This window comes from Sus scrofa, chromosome 15 (assembly GCF_054392235.1).
Source record: "Sus scrofa isolate SSC_HxYL_T2T_F1_AM1 chromosome 15, Sscrofa_HxYL_maternal_Yorkshire_Landrace_v2.0, whole genome shotgun sequence".
Taxonomy (NCBI): Eukaryota; Metazoa; Chordata; class Mammalia; order Artiodactyla; family Suidae; genus Sus; species Sus scrofa.
Genome location: NC_139397.1, coordinates 122,885,713 through 122,906,189, shown reverse-complemented (window position 1 = coordinate 122,906,189; position 20,477 = coordinate 122,885,713). Strand labels below are relative to the sequence as shown.

Below are 20,477 nucleotides of genomic sequence, written 5' to 3'. Positions count from 1 at the left end.
TCTGTCATCCAATGCATTAGCTAACCCACCAAGCTGTGTGTCACTTACACATTGACAAGTAGGCTTGCGACACCCAAGTCATGTGCGGGACTTTTGTCACTGAACACCATGCCTCCTTTCTTCGGCTACTACTGGGATGTCTGGCTGGGTAGAAACATGACCTCTCATCACTAGGCAGTGTCCTTTCTTGTAAAGTTAGCTGGCCAGCCCAGAATTGAACTATAACTCTTGAGATCTAGTAACCTGAGCTATCCAGGATTTTCATGTGCATTTCCCCTACAGCTCATGGACTTCACACTAAGACACAGTTTATTCTTGTAAGAATTAATTTTGGCATTGGGCTTCTGGCTGGGGATTATATAGTTGCTTCTGTTCTTGGCTACAATAAGTGCTATCAAAAGATTTCTCTTCTGGCGTGATCTGAAGTATGTAATACTGTCTGTATTTCTGCCCAGAATCTACTATCATCTGTTTAATATGCAAACTGTGCAAAAGCAAGGCTACTAGTGTGTAATCGATTTTGAAAAGTTGTCATCCAGACTCATTGTTTTTCAGAGGATATTAATTTGGGGGTTTATGTGCTGTCTTTCCAATTCAGAGCATACAACCATTCACTTAAATGGGATGTACAAAGTTCTGCACACACTCTAGTGAAATGATCTGGTATTTATACTGATCTATTAGATGAGCTCATTTAAATCAAGCTCCTTTTTTTGCAGAACAGGTGATTACTCATACATATTAAATATCCTCTATCTTGTTGGAAGGTACCGATATATATTAAGAAACGAACAAAGGTGAGCAAACAGAAAACATTAATAGGAAACAGAAAGTTGCTAGAACCAGAGTCCAAAGTGACTTCACAGAAAGGGATTTCTTTAAATCTCTGTTCCTTAGACCAGGGATTTCTTTGGAGGCCTCTGAGTCTACTGATGAAAGAAGAGAAAAGGAAAAGCAGTGGCTGAATTTATGGTATAGCATTCCTTCCTTCCCTCTGACCCCTGAATATTACCTTAAATACAGTTTCTTATTGTAAAACTTTGTAGGAGATTTAGGAAAAAATGATTTAAAATTATTTATGTATGAATTTTTCATTTAATAAGAATTAAATGATTTTTAGCAATCTTTTTACATCCTTAGAAATTCTTATGAAGTGGGGAAAATAATCCCCAAATACAAATGTAATGTATTGATACTTTTTAATAAGTTCTAAATGTATCAATTAATAAAGCTGGCACAATTTTACACTTCAGAGATAGTCTTTGATTAATTTCAGATTTCTGGCTTCATTCTCATAGTTTAGAGCCAGTAATTTTTTTTTATATCTTGAATACTTTGGTAGGTCCCTGTAAAGCTCTAAGCCTTGTGCCTATAATGACTGACAGGAAAAACAAACAAACAAACAAAACAAAGAGAAAAGAAAAAAAACCAAAAACTAAAAAAACCCTTGCCTGCATCAACCAGAGGAATTGTTTCAACAATTCAGGATATAAAAAAGTAAAGTTAAAGACCATAGCTTTAGCATCACTAAGAAGAAGAAAAAATAATGATTTACCGATGCCTCTTTTCTAAGTGTTGTGTCTTCACTAGATTCCCTGGTTTGAAAATGGCACCATCATTGTCCCAAGCAACTCTGACTCCTTGTCCTCTGCTTCAGCCTCAATATAATTGGTCAACCTTGGCTTTGACTGAAGATGGAGAATCAAGTCATTGCTCTTACTACTTTTCCACTCATGCTACAATTATATCAAAATAGGATTAGAATAATAATCTCAAAGGACTAAGATCTAAAAGAATTTGAAAATTTTGCCAAGACTTCGGAGGCTCTTTTTTGCACTTTTGTACATCAGTGACCAGAAGCTTTCAACCTTACAAGGTAGATTTGACATACACTGCTGGCTAGATGTCCCATTCTCCTTGGCTACTTTCTGGTTAGAAGGTATGGAGCTTGTCACCGTCTGGCCAATGAGCTAAAAGTGGAAGTTTTCTGGGCAGCACTTCATGGACAATATCAGATAATCCTGATATAAAGGGAAGAATGGTGGCACATCCATTTGCCTTATTACCACTCACCACTTTTTCTTTCTTTTTTTTTTTTTCCTTTGGTGTGTAACATGAATATGATTTTTGAAGATACTAGAGCCATCTGGACATGAGGACAAAATCCTCCAAATCAAGAAGGACAGAATGGAAAAAGAGGAGCCTAGGTCTCTTATGGTTTCATCAGGATCCTGAATTGGCCCGATCTGGACTTGAATGCTGTATATGACAAATAACACTGTTTATTAGATCACTGCTGGCAGAGTTCTCTATTTAGGACCATTTTAAGAGGTGGGAGTAACTTTCTGTGGCAGCCTGAAATCAGTTAACAAACATGCTGTCATTCTATCCATAAATATACTCATTCTCTCTTCCAGGTGTGATCCTCAGTGATGAGAAGCCTGTATCCTGCACTGTCTTCATTCTTTTGGTAGTTAAATATCCCCATTTCTTTCTATCATGGACAGGATTACCTGCTTTTTTTTAATTTTAATGATGTCTATTGATTTTATTCTAACTGTAAATGTAATACATATTTTAAGATTTGAAATATGCAAAGATATATCAATAAGATAAAAATGATCTTTGCAATTTTCACTGAGAAAAATCAATGTTAATGTTTTGACAAATGTACTTCCATTATTTATATAGGTACAGATATGCACATCTGTATGTACATATATACACTAATTCTACACTGTGTTTTTCAAATATTTTATCATTAACATTTAATGTCATTAAATAGTCTGAATATTTTTATCGGTCACATAATAGTCTATTACATCTATTAGATTAATAGCCTGTAATTTCACTAATCCTCTTATTGCTGGAAAATTAAGTTCACTATAGTGAAAAATCCTTTAACTTAAATCTTGGTCAAATCTTTAATTTTTTTATAGGATTTTTCTTCAAAATGGAATTACTGGATAAAAGACAAAAATAGTGCAAAGGTGCCTTATACAATTGCCACACTGTTTTTCAGTAAAGCAGCATTGATTTAAAAATATGACAAGAATGTGTTGTGAGACTAGTGCATATATTTCTCAACATTTTCCAAAGTTTGCCAATATTTTAATTTCCTTATTCCTTGTTGGATGAACATATTTAATATATATTGGCTGATCAAATTTCTTTTTTCTTTTGTGAAATATCTGATCATATATTTTTCTAATTTTGTATTGAAATTTTTTCAATTGCTAACAAGAGATATTCTTATATTAAAGATGTCATGTTTTCTAATATTCCCTTATTCTCTTGAACACAGAACATATAGGTAATAGGAAAGGATTATTAGGTGTCTCTTCAACAAACTCTTTTAATCCTACTTTAAGAAAATTGGAGTTTCAAATTAATTAACCTTTTAGGATGTTGCTGCATTAAAAAAGGAGCAATGCAATCCAAAGTGAACTCTTAGGACCCTTCTATAGTTTCACATATATTATCCATAGTAAATCTCTTCTCCAACTTAGGAAAGAAGATTTTCTCTTTCCACTCAAACAGTATTCTTTACATATTTCTCTTTATACTAGCATTTCATTTGCAAAATGAACCTTCAATATGCATAGAAAAGTAAATGGTAAAGATATACTGAACACTAGGTTAACACTATTGCTGTCTTTTAGGAATATAATATTCCCAATCCATTAATGACGAAGCACTATCACCATTTTTTCCTGTGGGGTAGACAATCAGACTGAGCTGTCTTTAGAAATTCTTGCCCTTAATGACTTTGTGATCACATTTTCAATATAATAATATTCTCTGACAACAATCTTACAAATGTTTTGTTAGGTCAGTCTCCCAAGGCAACAGAAATAAAAGCAAAAATAAACGAATGGGACCTAATCAAACTGATAAGCCTTTGCAGAGCAAAGGAAATAAACAAACAAACAAAAAAACCCCAAAAAGGCAACCTACAGAATGGGAGAAAAAAATAGTCTCAAACGATGCAACTGACAAGGGCTTAATTTCTAAAATATACAAACAACTTTATACAACTCAACAGCAAAAAACCCCACCAACCCAGAGTTCCTGTTGTGACACAGTGGTTAACAACTCTGACTCGGAACCATGAGGTTGCAAGTTTGATCCTTGGCCTTGCTAACTGGTTAAGGATCCAGCGTTGCCGTGAGCTGTGGTGTAGGATCCTGTGTTGCTGTGGCTCTGGCATAGGCTGGTGGCTACTGCTCCAATTTGACCCCTAGCCTGGGAACCTCCATATGCCACGGGAACAGCCCTAGAAAAGGCAAAAAGACAAAAAAAAAAAAAAAAAAATACAAAACCAACAACTCAATTGAAAAATGGGCAAAAGACCTGAAGAGACATTTCTCCAAAGAAGATATACAGACGGCCAACAGCTACATGAAAAAATGCTCAACATCACTAATTATTAGAGAAATGCAAATCAAAATTACTATGAGGTACCACCTCTCACCTGTCAGAATGGTCATCATTAACAAGCCAATAAATAACAAATGCTGGAGAGGGTGTGAAGAAAAGGGTTCTCTCCTACACTGTTGGTGGGAATGTAAATTGGTAGAGCCACTATGGAAAACAGAAAATTAAACATAGAAATACCATATGACCCAGAAATCCCATTATTGGGCATATATCCGGACAAAACTTTCCTTAAGAAAGATACGTGCACCCACATGTTCACTGTAGAACTATTCACAATAGCCAAGATGTGGAAACAACCTAAATGCCCATTGACAGATGAATGGATTAAGAAGATGTGGTATATATACACAATGGAATACCACTCAGCCATAAAAAAGAATACAATAATGCCATCTGCAGCAACATGGATGGAACTAGAGACTCTGACACTAAATGAAGTAAGTCATAAGAGAAAGACAAATACCATATGATTTCACTTATATCTGGAATCTAATATATGGCACAAATGAACCTTTACACAGGAAAGAAATTCATGGACTTGGAGAACTGACTTGCCAAGGGGGAGGGATTGGGATGGACTGGCAACTTGGGGTTAATAGATGCAAACTATTGCATTTTGAGTGGATAAGCAATGAGATCCTGTTGTATAGCACTGGGAACTATATCTAGTCACTTGTGATGGAACATAATGTAGGATAATGTGAGAAAAAATAATGTATATATGAATGTGTGACTGGCTCACTTTGCTGTACAGTAGAAATTTGACAGAACGCTGTAAACTAACTATAATGGAAAAGATAAAATCATTTAAAAATTATTTTGTGGATAAAAATGGGCGTAAACTGTGAACATGCAATGGGTGAGCCTATACCAAGTGTTTAAAATTTGTAGAATATTTCCAATTTATTCTGAGTCAATCATGTTCTTTGATTCAGAATGTTTTCCACAGAGCTTTGGGATATGTGTCATGACAACCAACACTATATGATCCAAGGTGAGTGGAATTTCTGAATGTTCAGCTTACACAATATTTGTGACAACTCATGCAGTCAAATCACTCTACACTAATGTAATTCAATTTCGTGTTGCTGCAGGTAAAAGCAAGTAGTTCCAGAATGTTTTGAATATAATTCTCATGGCGTAAGGTTTATGCACAGACTACACTATTCTTCTGTAAACAGATTTATGGAAAATGAAAAGGGGATTCATAAATAAGAAGCACCCAGTTTTTTGGTTAAAGAAATATTTATCTTCAACTTTTTCTAGTTCAACAAACGGAAAAACTTTTTAAATTAAAATATAAATAAAAGGATGTATGTCTTGAGATTGAAAAGAAAATAACAAAAGGAAAAGATAAAAGAACACAAAGGGGAAAATGTCAGTGATAGAAGACCAGGAAGGGCCACACAACAGTCTGATCTAATTAACCCTCTCTGGCAGTGCAAGGGAATTCACATGCTCTAAATCAATTAGAGCAAGTGATTGCCTAATTTATTCATAGATTCCCCCAATTAGGAAATAAAGCACACAGCCCTTTTCTTCCAGTTTTAAACAACTGCTTTCACTCTTTTCTATGTAATGGAATTAAAGCCCTTGGCCTTCTATATGTCTTGCATTTGACTCTTTTCTTAAATCTGTTCATTACTATGAACTGTTCCCCAAACACTTTCGAATGAACAAAACTGGTTTGGGTAAGTGAAAGTGAGTGTGAAGTGCTATATTCTACACCCTCCCACAATATGTTTACCCTTAGTCTATTTTGCTACCCCAATCAAATATTTATTTGCACTTTTATTCATTTATACTTTAAGTATCCGTTTGCACTCTTATTCATAGATTCCTTCAATACTTTGATGTAGGAAACTTGAATCTGCCTACTCGGTACTATCAGTCAAATTAGTCATGGAGCTCAGTGGGTTTCTGAGATTCCAGCCAGGTGGCTCTAACACTATCCATCCACATCATCCATCTTGGATGACTCCACATCGACACATTCTAAGCGGTGAGGAGGATGACAAAGAGATAGAAGGTATGACCCGGTAAGGGCCTGTAATCTGATTGGAGTGGGAAAACAGTTCTCACTCAGAAGGTACTCAGAAGAGTATGCGATTCTGTGCTAAAATTTGTGATACCAAAAGTAATTGCTTTAGGAATTTAGAGAAAGAGTTGGGGAAGAGAAAAAAAATGACAGCTCCCTGCAGCAGGCAAAGCCTAAGTAGGTCCCGAATGAAAGTTAAAATTTAAATAGGAAAGAAGAGAGGATGATGGGTCTTCTATTTTTAGAGTTAAGGCTGGGACAGTAACAAACCTCACTGGCAAGAGAAAGGCATGTTAGAGTCCAGACATCAAAGTTAAACGTGCCTGAGTTCAAATCCCGGTTCACCACTTACTAGCTATGCCACCTTACAGAAGCACATTGCTCTAAGCCCCAGTTACATTCATCCGTAAAATGGAAATAGAACTGCCATGCAAAAAACAATGCCTTGTGTACAGCAAGTGCTCAAGAAACTAGCTGCTACCACTACCCTGACAGATATTCTGCTTTCTCTTTTTCCTCTTCACAATCTAGATTAATAGATATTATCGCTGCCTTGAACACTGCGCTGAGGCATTTGATCTTTCCACCATGAGTAAAGGGAAGTCAGTGGTTTCTAGCCACTGACTATCCAACACTGTATTAGAGATTATCATACATGTGCTATTCTTTCTGAGGCACATTGCATGCAGCCAGTCACATTCTCATCACGGTCTGTGATTAATTCATGCGTAGTTCCAGCCTCGTTCTTTCAATGCTGTTCTGCAGTTAATTCCTATTTATTTAGCCACCCTAGACACTTCTCTACCCTGGAGATTCTCTCTCTCAGATTGCATCCCGCTTCACAGCATTGCTCCACATGTCCCAGCTTGTTGGCAATCTTTCCCCCACTCTTCTCTGGCTGGTACATATCACCTTGCAACCTCCCAAACACATCTTCTCTGCCTTAGGAGATGGTCTCTACTCAAGGTTTCTGTGATCAAATGAGTTTGGGTAATGCTGCATATTTTTATATCTTGAAGACTTGTATGGACTCTTAAAAGCCTAGCAATGTGCACAGAACATATTAAAAGGTTGGACAGGGAGTTTGGGGTTGGTAGATGCAAACTCTTGCATTTAGAGTGGATAAACCATGACATCCTACTGTATAGCACAGGGACTAGATCCAGTTTCTTGAGGTAGAACATAATGGAAGATAGTATGAGAAAAATAACATACACATGTATATGTATGACTAGGTCACTATGCTGTACAACAGAAATTGACACAACACTGAAAATCAACTATACTCTAATAAAAATAAAATTTAAAAAAATTGTGAAAAATCTTTACTTAAGAAGATTGTTTGCCTCAATTTTTCAAACTTGCTTAACTATTCTTTACTATATCATTCGAGTCACTACAAAGACATTCAAACGATTCAGTTTCAACTAAATTTTATGTTTACCTATTTTTATGTTAACAAACATATTCTTTAATCTTTGACAAGGCTTCATTGGGAGTTGATACTTGAAGGTCTTTGCCATTTATGATTTTCCTCAAGAGGGAGAAAAAAAAACACTATGAGAAAGCACTATGATTATTTACCTGGAATCTGCTGATTTAGTAAAGGTAGAAATAGGAAGGCTCTGATGTAATTCATTTTTCACTCAATTTGGGTGTTACACTACTTCTTCCTAAGTTTAGAAAATGGGCTAAACGTTTTCCAATTCCTTGTTACCTTCTTGTTTTAAATTTTAGAAATTTCAGTTGAAACCTTTTCGGGTTTCATAATTCTTTCAGGACAATCTCGACGTGCTTGGAGAGTATGCTAGTTAGTTCCTGGATCAGCTATTCCCCGCTCACTTGAAACCATCAGTCATGATTAGTCCCTTTCCAATTTGATCTCTATTTTAATTTTCACTTTAATTTTAATACCTTCATTGGATAGAGTTCCTAGTAATCTTTCCTTATGAAGGCTAGAAACCAAGTGGGGATTGAAATGTTAGCCTTTCCAGTCATGTTTCTCTTCTCCACAATTTGTAGACATTTATGTTTGTTATCCTGAATATCTTTCTGGTGCTTTTTATTCACATATTATTACTGCTTATATCCTTAATCTCTCAGACTTTATTCATGAGACCATTTCTACTAAAGACAACCTAAGAAATAAGATGTTGTTGTCTATTGTCACTGATTTAAGTCTAAATTATTTAGAATAGTACATGGCACAGAGGAAGCACTCAAATATTTTTTGAAGGAAAGGAGGGATGGATGGATGGGTTTTACATGGGACTGAATTTATATTTCCAAGTGTTAGCTTTTTGGTCTTATGAACCCAGAGTGTGACAAAAGCCCCTGTACTAATATTCTCTAAAGCAGCCAAAGCCACTGTATACAATGTACAGTGATTTTAGTATTCCAATGAAGAACTAAAAAAAATTTTAGAAAGATTAAAGAACTTACCCTAGATTAAGAAGTTTTTCTCATAAATAAGTCCAAGTTCTGAATCTCTAATTCATGTTTAGCTAGAAATGTCCTAAGTATTAAATGAAATATACAGATGTAGTCATTAAAATGTACTTTGGAATGAGAAACATACCCAGCTTTAGGAAAGTAAAAGCAAAGTATTTTCCCCAATGAGCAAGAATTGAGATTTGACCTTTAATGTGGAATAACTTTTTACTTACAAAAAGTGATATTTAGTTCAGAAGTTTTCAGCTTTAGAGAGGAAATGTTTAGATGGTTCATAATAGGAAATATATAACGGATAAACATATGAAAAAATGTTTAGCCACAGAAGTCATTTTAAAAGTAAAATAAAAATATCCCTTTTGAGCCTACAAAACTGGCAAAGATGAAAAAAAAAATGATGACACCCAGATTCTTAGGCATACCACTGAGAAAAGTGAAATTTCCTTTCTGGCGGGCAGCTGATCATCTATGTCAAAAGCCTTAAGGCTTTATAGAGCATTTAGCCAAAGCGTTATGCATGTGGAAATTTACAATGATGAAATAATAATCATTGTTTACAAAGGCTTATGTATTATTAGGATCAATGCACTGCTATTTCTAAGAGCGAAATTTGGAAACAACTCTTACAGCCAAATAATATTAGGTAAATAAATCAGGCTATGTTTATTCAAGAGTAAACTTTATAATTAAAAAATAATATAGAAAATAATAGAATATAATAATACAGGAAATACACAGGCAGAGAATAATATACAAGCTAGGTTATTCCTAAAGGACCTAAATTTAAAAGTGTATGTTCAATCACTTTGGGGAAAAATCAGAATGAAAAAATACAAATATGTGCATATGAGAATAAAAATAAACAAGAGTAAAGATGTTACACTTTTTAAAGAAAAAACTGCATCTACTGACCTAAAAATGAGATAGTTTTGCTTTCCTAAGTGGTTTTAATCTCTGCATAAAGTATTGCCAATAACAAATACTAAATACCATTTGGAAGAGACAGCTATAAAATTGCCAAACATCATTAACACATATTTATTATATTATAGACCTTACATAATATTTTGTCATACTATATTTAATTATATGTTTATATATAATACTTCCAGCTAATAGAACACTTCAAAACAACTAAAATGGTTCCTATTTGCAAGAAGCATTTAAGTATTTTGTTTACCTTGAATAGCTTCCTTAGCCTCATATTTTATGAAGATGTTCCTATTTAGTACAAAAAAGTTCTTTAAAAAGGAACACAGAATTTCATTTAAATACAAACAATGGTTTAGAAGACAAAGGCAAGTGGGAAAGAAAGGTTCATATCTGGCTTTACTTAAATGCTTAGTATCCGAGATGTAGAGCCTCTGTTGAGGTACAGAATATAAAGAAAAAAGCACTTTATGTACTACTCCAAATTGTAAGAGGTGCACAGAATATTTCAATTCTAAAAGATAAGGCAATTTATCCATGGATCAAATTTCCCATCAGCATACAAATAATGCTGTAAATATACAGAGGCTAACTTAAGAAACATCTACATGGGTTTGTTACTGGCAAAATATGACTAGTTAAGGTTCAAGTATAAACATTTCCAAATTTTATAGCTTTCTTTCTATTTTTTATGGGAAAACAAGAGCCTTGGGCTTCTCTTCCATATTACATTTTTATTTTATCTATATTTGCCACTAAACAGCACTCCAGATTAAGAAAAACAGAAGCTTAGTGGAAAATCATGGCAATATCTGAGCCCATTTGTGACCCAACGATTGCAAGTTAAGAATCTACCTGTGAAATCCACAGGAAGCTTTTCCCCAGTATTTCAAAATAATTACTGGAGTAGAATTTACTTACAACAACTCCAGTCAACCACCAATTACCAAAACACATGTAGCAGATGAAGAGGTTCACCTCTAATACTGCTTCTATCATTAATCTCGCCTTGGCTGCACTATTACTAATAACATCATTGAATTTCTTAGGTTCTAGGCCCCAGGTTAAGTGTTTTTATATAAGAGAGATGATCCTTGCTTAAGAGATTATTTTTTTTTCTCCCGGTAGGGGCATAGGAGATAGTGGTGCTCCTGAGTCACTCATTCAATAATGGTAAATGAGTGCAGTTGTGTTTAAGGTATTGCTCAGCATTTATTCTTCAGAGAGGGTATGAGAGTAGAGGGATGGAATGTGTCACAAGACAAGTCTACAACATACAACATATAAAATGGTACAAATGTACAATATCTGCACAAAAGTTACCATTTTCCAATTACTAGTAATAATGAAACAAAATCAAATTAGACTTGCAAATGCATTTTTTTTTGTTTCTTTCTCTTCTTTCTTTTTTTTTTTGTTTTTTTTTTTGTTTGTTTGTTTGTTTTTTTGTCTTTTTGTCTTTTCTAGGGGCACACCCACAGTGCATGGAGGTTTCCAGGCTAGGGGTCGAATCAGCGCTGTAGCTACCAGCCTACACCACAGCCACAGCAACTTAGGATCCGAGCTGCATCTGGGACCCATACCACAGCGCACGGCAATGGTGGATCCTCAACCCACTGAGAGAGGCCAGGGATTGAACCTGCAACCTCATGGTTCCTATTCAGATTCATTAACCACTGAGCATTTCTTGAAAACATATATCTTAGGGGCTATACATAAAAAAAAAAAGAAAAAAAAAGCAGGGAAAAAGGATACATAAGGAATTAGAGGAAGAGAAGCAAGTCCTTTACAGAGAGAAGCAGTTATATACCTTTGCTTCCAACACAAATAATTATTCTAATTAATTTTAAACAGAATCTGCATTATTCTGTTATACCTAATATATTGGTCTAGTTATATTAAAGATATAGAGAAGTGATCTACATACCACGGTAATTTAGTTAATATTAATACTAGTCCATATTTCATTTTTAGTTTTACTCGTCTAAAATTTAATTGTGTTTTTTAGTTAATGCAGATGTTGGTTTCTCCTAATGTTTGGAAAGAGGGCTGGCTTTGGTTTCTTTTTTCTCACGAGAGACGAATTCAGCCTGAGTCCTGATACATAATTTCTCCAAACTCGTTTAACTTGTTTTCATCTAGTCTCCCTACTTCAGTTATAACCTGTGAGGTCCCTTTAACATATATAAACATATTAAGGTACACTTAAAAAAAAAAAAAAACAAAACACCAAAAAACCTGTATCTTTTATCTAATAATGAAAAAATACACGGTGATTTCTTTTCCATATTTCTGGTGAATTTTGCTTCTCTTCTCAGTCTTCATGAGTTGTTTTAATTTATATAACTTTTTTTTTCCTTTCATACCTAACATGCCACAAACTATAATTAATTTTCCATCATTATTAACTTCCTAGATTTCAAAGCTTGTAAACTTGATGTATCTTCTGATGTTGCTCTCATTGCTTGATATATTTGGGGTGCAAATTCAATTTGAAACGGATTGGAGTTTCTTACTATTGGCCAGGAAAATATCTAAGGAGAGCTCTCATATGGCTCTTAAGTCACCTTCCAGGTGAGATTTTTTTTTTTTTTTTTTTTTTGAATTTGTTTTTTAGGGTCGCACTCACGGCATGTAGAAGTTCCCAGGCCAGGGGTTGGATCAGAGCCACAGCTGCCCGCCTACCCCACAGCCACAGCAATGCGAGATCCCAGCTGCATCTGTGACCCCAGCTGCATCTGTGAGCAAGGCCAGGGATCGAATCCTCATTCTCACAGATACTAGTCAGATGCATTTCTGCTATGCCTCAACAGGAACTCCCTGGCAAGATATTTTTATCTCTTTCAACAGCTTTTTCATCAGACATTGTTTCTAGATGCATTCTACACTGTTTTTGTCTCTATTAAAATATTGTACTTTGAATTAAATGCTATATACAGGCTAGGACCAGGCCAGGATGTAGTGGAACTATTGTCTTCCTTGGTCTGGGTAACATGGAACAAGCTTTGGGGGTTGTCATGTCTGGCAAGAGCTCAAAACCAAAGACCTCAGGGTTCCCATTGTGACTCAGTGGGTTAAGAACATGACGTAGTCTCTGTGAGGATGTGAGTTTGATCCCTGGTCTCACTTAGTGGGTTAAGGATTTTGCATTGCTGCAAGATGCAGCACAGGCTGTAGATGCAGCATGAATTCAGTGTTGCCGTGGCTGTGGTGTAGACCTGCAGCTGTAGCTCTGATTTGACCCCTAGCCTGGGAATTTCTATATGCTGAAGGTGCAGTCATAAAAAGAAAAACAAACAAACAAAAACTAAAATAAATACATAAAACAAAGATCTCTTCAGTAGCTGTTATTATACCAGGTCTCCTAAACAATGTACTTATACAATTGATTTCTTTTAACCTGTCTTTGGGACACTGCCTTTATCTCTCACCACCATATCTAAAACAGGCTCTCCTCAGTCTTCATCTCTGCCTGAATTTTGTCTCAGAGAAATCATCTCTATCTGAAATTTTATTATTTTTTTAACTTGCATGCAACTTTATCATCTATTTACCCAACAAGAATGACAATATCGTGAGAGTGGAGCCTTTATCTTATTTACCTAGGATATTGCCTGGCATGTAGAAAGTATCCAATAAAGTCCTGTTCAATGAATTCTTCACTTTCTGATAAATTACGTCTTCCCCAATTCTGAATAAATCATGTGAATGCTAATTCTGTCAATCTAAGATATTACACAATTCTCTGAGACAACACCTACTGAAAATTTGGTAAGAATGCTTTTCACACCTTCATCCAAGTTCTATCTACTCAGTCTTCATCGAATTCTGTTTTTGGTTTTTTTTTTTTTTTTTTTTTTTTTTAGAATATAATGAGAGGGGCCAAGCACTGAGTCTTATATGTTTTTTAATTCTTTTTGGTGTGACAATGAGCCTTAATTAGCACATTTGGGTAAAAAGCATTCTAATACTACTATCTACCTTCATACAAAATTTGGTGAATGCTTCAATCACTAGTTTCACTCGTTGTTTCTAGAATTCATCATCTTTGTGAAAATTGGCAGTTTGCTTCCTGTCCTTCAGTGTGAGGCCGCCTCTTAATTTCTAATGATCAGGGATAGTTGCTTTATAATCACAACCCTCATAATCCCTGTACACCCTGCTTTTAGGGTACGGAGATCTCTACTGTCTGGACTCCCCTTGCTGGCAGCCATGTTGTCCATTTTGAATATCATTCTCTATGTGCCTGAAGGGAAAATGAACACAGGATTTGGGTGGCTCCACTTTCCACCTGACAGATGTTAGCTACTCTGAACAATGGGCTGCCACACTTTCTTTTTTGTGCTCTAAAAATAGCTCGACTGTCTAATTCTCATAGGTTTTGCAAGCCTCATTGCAGCATGCAGCTGTTTAGCTCTCCCTACATTGCTTCTTCTAGATTATTGCTACTCTTTTCACACCTTTTGCTTCTCTTCCTCATCTCTACCCCCGCCAAGGTTATCAGTGAGTTCTTGATGCAGTCACCCTAGTGCTTCAGATGCCTCCCCCTTTCCCTCTCTCTGAGATAAGTTGTCATCATCCTGTTGGTATTTCCTGTGGGGAATTTTCAAGCCTGAGTTTTCCTTTTTTTGTTAAGGTTTTAATCTAGGTATATGCAGAAAGCACCATTTCTCTCATTTACTACTGAACCCTCAGTATTTAATGCCCTCCTTGGCACACAGTAGGTACCAAGAAACATTTGTTTAAGGAATGAGTAGATATTCCCTGTAATTTCTTCATTTTGACTTCCTAAAGCTTAAGGCGTCCATGTGACTATGTCCTTGTACTCTTCTATTAGAGATGGGGACACTTTTAATATTACCATGCATTCTTCTTCACCAACCAGGCTTTTTTTTTTTTTAAATCAAACAAAGTTGTATCTTAAATAGCGGTACTCAATTCAGCTTTTACTGTAGTCAGAAGTATTACTTATCGATGGACAATAAAGAAGATCCATGGGTGTAAACAAAAATTTATTTTTAAAATGTTAACATATGGTATTATATGTTACATATGATAAATCTGGACTATAGTTATCAGAATATACAATTTGCTAAAAATTCTACTATGTATTCAGTGTTTGGGATTTTTGTCTTATTACTGAGAATGCATATGAAAGTTCCCCACTATACAAAAAATAATTCAAAAAAGAAAGTATTAGAATAGCAGAATGGGGTTAATTAACTTTTTTTCATGCCCATCTTCTACTGGTTACTAAAGATACCCAACTGCTCTCTGAGAGGAATGTCTGATGTGTATGAAAGGGCTATATTCCAAATTTGACCTTAATATTTACCTTTTGTTGATATGAGAAATTAGTTGATTTATAATTTACTTCAACTGTGAATGCCTACAAATATTTCATTCTTAATACGAATTTCCAACAAGCAACTAACAGAAAATAAACTTGCTGAATCACAGATCTTGAAAGAAAATAAGCCAGTTTATCTATTGTCTTGATTTTAGGGACAGTTGTTTAAGACACATGCACTGTTTTAAAAGCCTAGGAGACATGGAATGTTAACAACCTTCATTGTCAGGAAACTTCCTAATATTTCGTCTGAATGCCTCATGCATCACTTTAAGCTCATTTCCTCTCATTGAACAGAGGCGGACAGCTGGTCAGCTTCTTCTATCTGCACTGCCCTCAGCCTTCCTCTGTGTTACAGAACACCCTTCTGAAACAGGATAGGAGGCCAATTTGAAACACAAGAGAAAACTCTCAGAAAAAAAAAAATCTTGTGGGAAATAGTGTTTTAAATCTCACTTTAAAAGGAGCTATACATCAGGTCAAGGAATGGGCCAAAATACTGAAGTGCTGTCCCTTGAATAACTCAGACCCATTCTTAAATAATATCATGGGGTCATAAAACACCAGGCCTGGATATTAAAGATGTTTGTGCCTCATCAAAAAGTCTTTGAATGTCACTCCCTGGCATACTGCCAACAAGGGCAGCTCTTTGGGGGAAAACCCTATGCCAAAGGCCAAAGAGGCAGCTGTGTTATTCAGCTCCTGAGAGCTTCCAACTCAACACCCACACAAGCTCAATTATGAACAAATTAAAGGGATCCAGACTGAACATAGTAATTCTGGTAATTTAAATAAATAGAGGAAAGTCTACAATTAGTAGGGAAAGATTGATTTTCTGGAAAACCCAGAAAATGACACCCTAACCTCTTTGAATAAGCATAGTTACATCTAATTATTTAAAAACAATTTCCCTTTATTCATCATTTTAATCATTTCTGATCTGACTTAACTGTGGCCATATGGATGCCAGTAAAAGTAGCCACACATATTGAGTCAGAAGAGTCTCAAAAAAAAAAAACCCCATAATTTATGGATATATAGGAATAAAGTAATAATTGAGGTCTTAGATCTATGTTTTAGAGCACATAGATAAAATTTTTTACTCATTTCTACCTTATTCAAATGCAGAGAAAAATTTAGTCATTCAGAAAGAATCAAAGATTCAATACTGGGAAATCTATTCCTATAATTCACTATATTAATAGAATAAAGAACAAAATACAAATGATCATCCTGTACAGAACCCTAAAATCACTCAATAAAATTCAACATCTATTCCTGGTTACCCTAAATGAGCAAATAAAAAACTTCTCAAGACACTAGGGATTAAAAAAAAAATTTAAATTGATAAAACATTTCTATCAGGAACCAAGAACAAACATAATTAATGGGTACATGCACAAGAGAAGCATTTCTGTTTAATTTTTAAACTGATTTTCAAGGAGTTGATCTCAAGTTCATGTGGGAGAATAGACATATAAAGAGCCAAAGACATTTTCCGGAAGAAGAAAAAACAGAAAGATTGCTCTATAAATTATCAAAATACAACCTAATAGGATGACAACTGAAACAGGGTAACACTGGCATGGGGCAGACCAATGTATTACTAGAACAGCATGTATAGAAACCACATAAAGGAATGTAGTATGCAGTGTGACTTCATTCCCAATAAAAGGGAGAAGGATATCAAAGTAAATGTTACGGATAGTTTTCCTATTTACATGGAGAAAAATGTTCCCACCTCATGCACCATGGATGAAAATATACTACAGATTGCTAAACATTAAAAAAAGACAAGCCTTGAAAAGTCCCAGGAAATAAATGGGATAAGAATAAAACCAAAAAGTCATGATGGAAATGATGGAAATATTGGATTCTAAGACTAAAACCTTTTTTATAGTAAAGAATATCATGATTAAACTAAGACAAATAATAGACTGCAAAAAAAAATATGTACAACATACATAACAATATTCTAAGGATGAAAGAGAAAGGAATTAACAAATGGAAACATTTTCGGCAGAGTATGCACCCCCCAGACCAAAAATACTCCAACTCTCAGCTTGAGAGAAAGTAAATTGTAAATCAAGATCGATTCATGTAACACTATACAATTAGGATAAAAAAACACATCGTGTGACAGAGACTAAGTACATAGATGGAATAGCAAATAAGTAGAGTGTTTTCTACAAGGATATTCACACAACAAACTAGTTTTAAATCATGTTTGCATCTGGGAGATAGAAGGAGGAGATGAAGCTGAGAAGGCTTTAGTTTTCACAATACGAACTGTCTTTCGAAACACAAGTGAAAAGAAATACATGAAACACACTCACCTTTAAAACAATTTGAACATAACATGCAAGTTAAAACACTAGCTTGGACTCAGTCCCCTCAAATGAAACAAAGAAAAACAAAGATGGTACTGATGAGATCTATTAGCCTTTGAAGATTTTTAAAGGCTTTATAAAAGAGAACTACCCAACATAAATTAGACAGTAAATTGGAGGCTTTATCTTTCATATTTTGAGCCACACGAAATTGCTGTTTTTTCTAGGTCAAACATATTCAAACAGCACTAATTTGCTATTCAGCCTAAATACCTCAGGATTTTTTTTTTTTTAACGTTTTGGATCCTAACCTTGCTGAGAGGATTATTCCTTAAGCACATTTACCAACCTTTTTAGCAAATGCAGTAATTCTTTACATTAGCCCAGTGCTATATATGGAAAACTAAACTACTTTCAATATTCTTTTCATCTATTCAAACAGGAATGACACTTCCAAAGGTTTACCATTCCAGCATCATCTTTGTTTATTCATTGAGAAAATCAACATATTTATTGGGCTTACTCAATTGTTCTGGGAATAGGGCTTCAGAATCACCCTGGAATATTGACACTCAGAGCCCTCTTCAAGACTGTTAGCTTTAATTTGGCACTTCCTGGAAGGGACCAAATTTTGATAGTTACTTTTAAAATGTTTTTATAGCATAGTTTACCACTTGGACTGGATATTGCATTTAAGCTAATGTTTTTAATTAGATGCTTGTGTCCTGAAGAAAACAGCTCATGAACTTTGCCCCAATTAAGTAAACTGAACAAATATTACTATTGTCATTTATGGTATAATATGATAAAGTGCAATGACTGACTGGTAACAATACATATTTTGCCAAGGCTATTTCAATCTAAAAGAGAAAACTTCCCCAAAGCAAAGTTTTCAGTAACAATTATGTAAACAGATCTACTGTTTCTGGACAGTCTTAGGTTTTAGTTTTACAGATGTGATCATTTTTGTCTTTTTTTTTTTAGCATATTATTACTTGTATTTTTTTTATTTTCCCTTTACGTTATTTTTTTTTTCCTACTGTATAGCATGGTGACCCAGTTACACATACATGTATACATTCTTTTTTCTCATATTATCATGCTCCATCATAAGTGACTAGACATAGTTCCCAGGGCTACACAGCAGGATCTCATTGCTAATCCATTCTAAAGGCAATAGCCTGCATATATTAATCCCAAGCTCCCAGCCCATCCCACTCCCTCCCCCAAAATAATGCCAACTGCAGCAACATGGATGGAACTAGAGACTCTCATACTGAGTGAGGTAAGTCAGAAAGAGAAAGACAAATACCATATGATATCACTTATACTTGGAATCTAATATACAGCACATTTTTTTCTTTCTTAAAATGGATGTTAATTTTCTTTTGCAAAGATCTTTAAAATTCATGGTCACTTTTTTTTTTTTTTGGAGGAAAACAGTAATATATTTCTTGCCCCAAATTAAGAGCAGTTTTTATCCTTTCATCTTTTCTATAGAGATACTGGAAAGACAGAACAGAAAATATTTATCAAGCACTCTATAAAAATAAATTGCACCTTAAATTATTAGTAATAACCTATGTCACTGTCACATATTATTCCTTTGGTCTGTCAGAGATTCACACCTGAGAAAATACCTTTTTCTGACCAGAGCTCAAGACAGCTTCCTTGTTAAGGCTTTCTATCAGTCTCTCATTATAGGTGCTTAGAGCAAATGTATTCCAGTGATCTAGTTAATTTATAGAAAAGAGAATCAATTTCTCTTGTTTCATCATGACTGAACATTTTTCTGAACTCCTGTAAATGAGTAACAGATAAGCAGTATATATCAGATTCTTTTGTGGAGTGCACAGTTTTGATTACTGTATTTTCTTGTTGCTACTAATAAAATATGCAATGTGCCTCAAGAAAAAAAATAATTGCAAAGCTTGGCCTCTGAACATTCAGGAAGCAATGACTATTTTGCTGAGAATTTGTTTTGCACCTGCACCCAATTCTAATAGTTCTCTCCATGGGAGGGTAGCAATGTGCTTGGGTGTCTGAAATGACTTACAGGGCCTGGACAGAACATTGTGTGCTCTGCCCTGGCAGCCAACAGTCACCCAGATATTCCCTGTGGGACTTGGAATCCCAGTGAGGTTGTCTAGGAATGAACCCAGGGGTACCTCGACACCCTCAATCTGGCAAATCGAGGGACTCCTCTTCCCTGCGGTGTTATAGGAGTTAGAGATGGGCATGTAAAGAGATAGATCTCCATTGCTTCTATCCCTATCCATTGCACGTGGAAGAGGATTCATTTAACTGCACTGTCTTCCCAAGTCCTGCAACAGGTATGGACATGAGAAATGGAGAGGCCCTGGTAGAAGTGAGAGTATAAACATAAAGGCTGGTGAGTTAAAGATGATTATGGCATTCAGATCCTTTGGAAGGAACAGGCGTATTTTTCTGACCTATATGGACCACTTTATAAAAATGTCATTTATCTCTCTTTTAAAAAGTGAGAATCACAATTAAATGTGTGAGAGGAGACAGGAAGATAGCATGACCCTTTTGCCCTCCTCCAGGCTTCAGCAGACCTTGCCCCCTCAGGTTGGAGTTGAAGAAACAAAAGCAGGACATTCAGGAAGATAGATGGGCTGAGGCCGGAGAACTGACCTGGTTGTCACCTTCCCCTCACTTACCAAGGTCCATGCTCTTTGAGGCTTTCAGATTCATTGATTCAGGCTGCCTGGCTGGTGTCACAGATCTAAAGTTGAAGTGCTGATCTGGAAAATATACAGCTGAATCCACCCCAGAGCTGCAGAAAGAAGCCATATGCTGGATTTAGGTTTACAGCAAAAGCTTTTTTTTTTTTTTTTTTTTTTTTTTTAAAGGCAGCAGCAGTTCTCATGTTAAACACAGCCCCTCATCACTACCTCTGCAGCTCCCAACCACA

At 35.4% G+C, this 20,477-nt stretch overlaps 1 protein-coding gene across 9 annotated transcripts in view; it reads right to left on the bottom strand.

Annotated features, from left to right (window-relative positions):
* PARD3B (par-3 family cell polarity regulator beta) overlaps positions 1–20,477 on the bottom strand; it is a 1,028,888-nt gene that overhangs the window by 379,173 nt on the left and 629,238 nt on the right. For all 9 annotated transcript variants that reach the window (XM_084998493.1, XM_021075045.2, XM_021075046.2 and 6 more), the window contains one exon: positions 20,224–20,339. In XM_084998493.1, the coding sequence (XP_084854619.1) occupies positions 20,224–20,339 (116 nt within the window). The remainder of the gene's footprint in view (positions 1–20,223; positions 20,340–20,477) is intronic.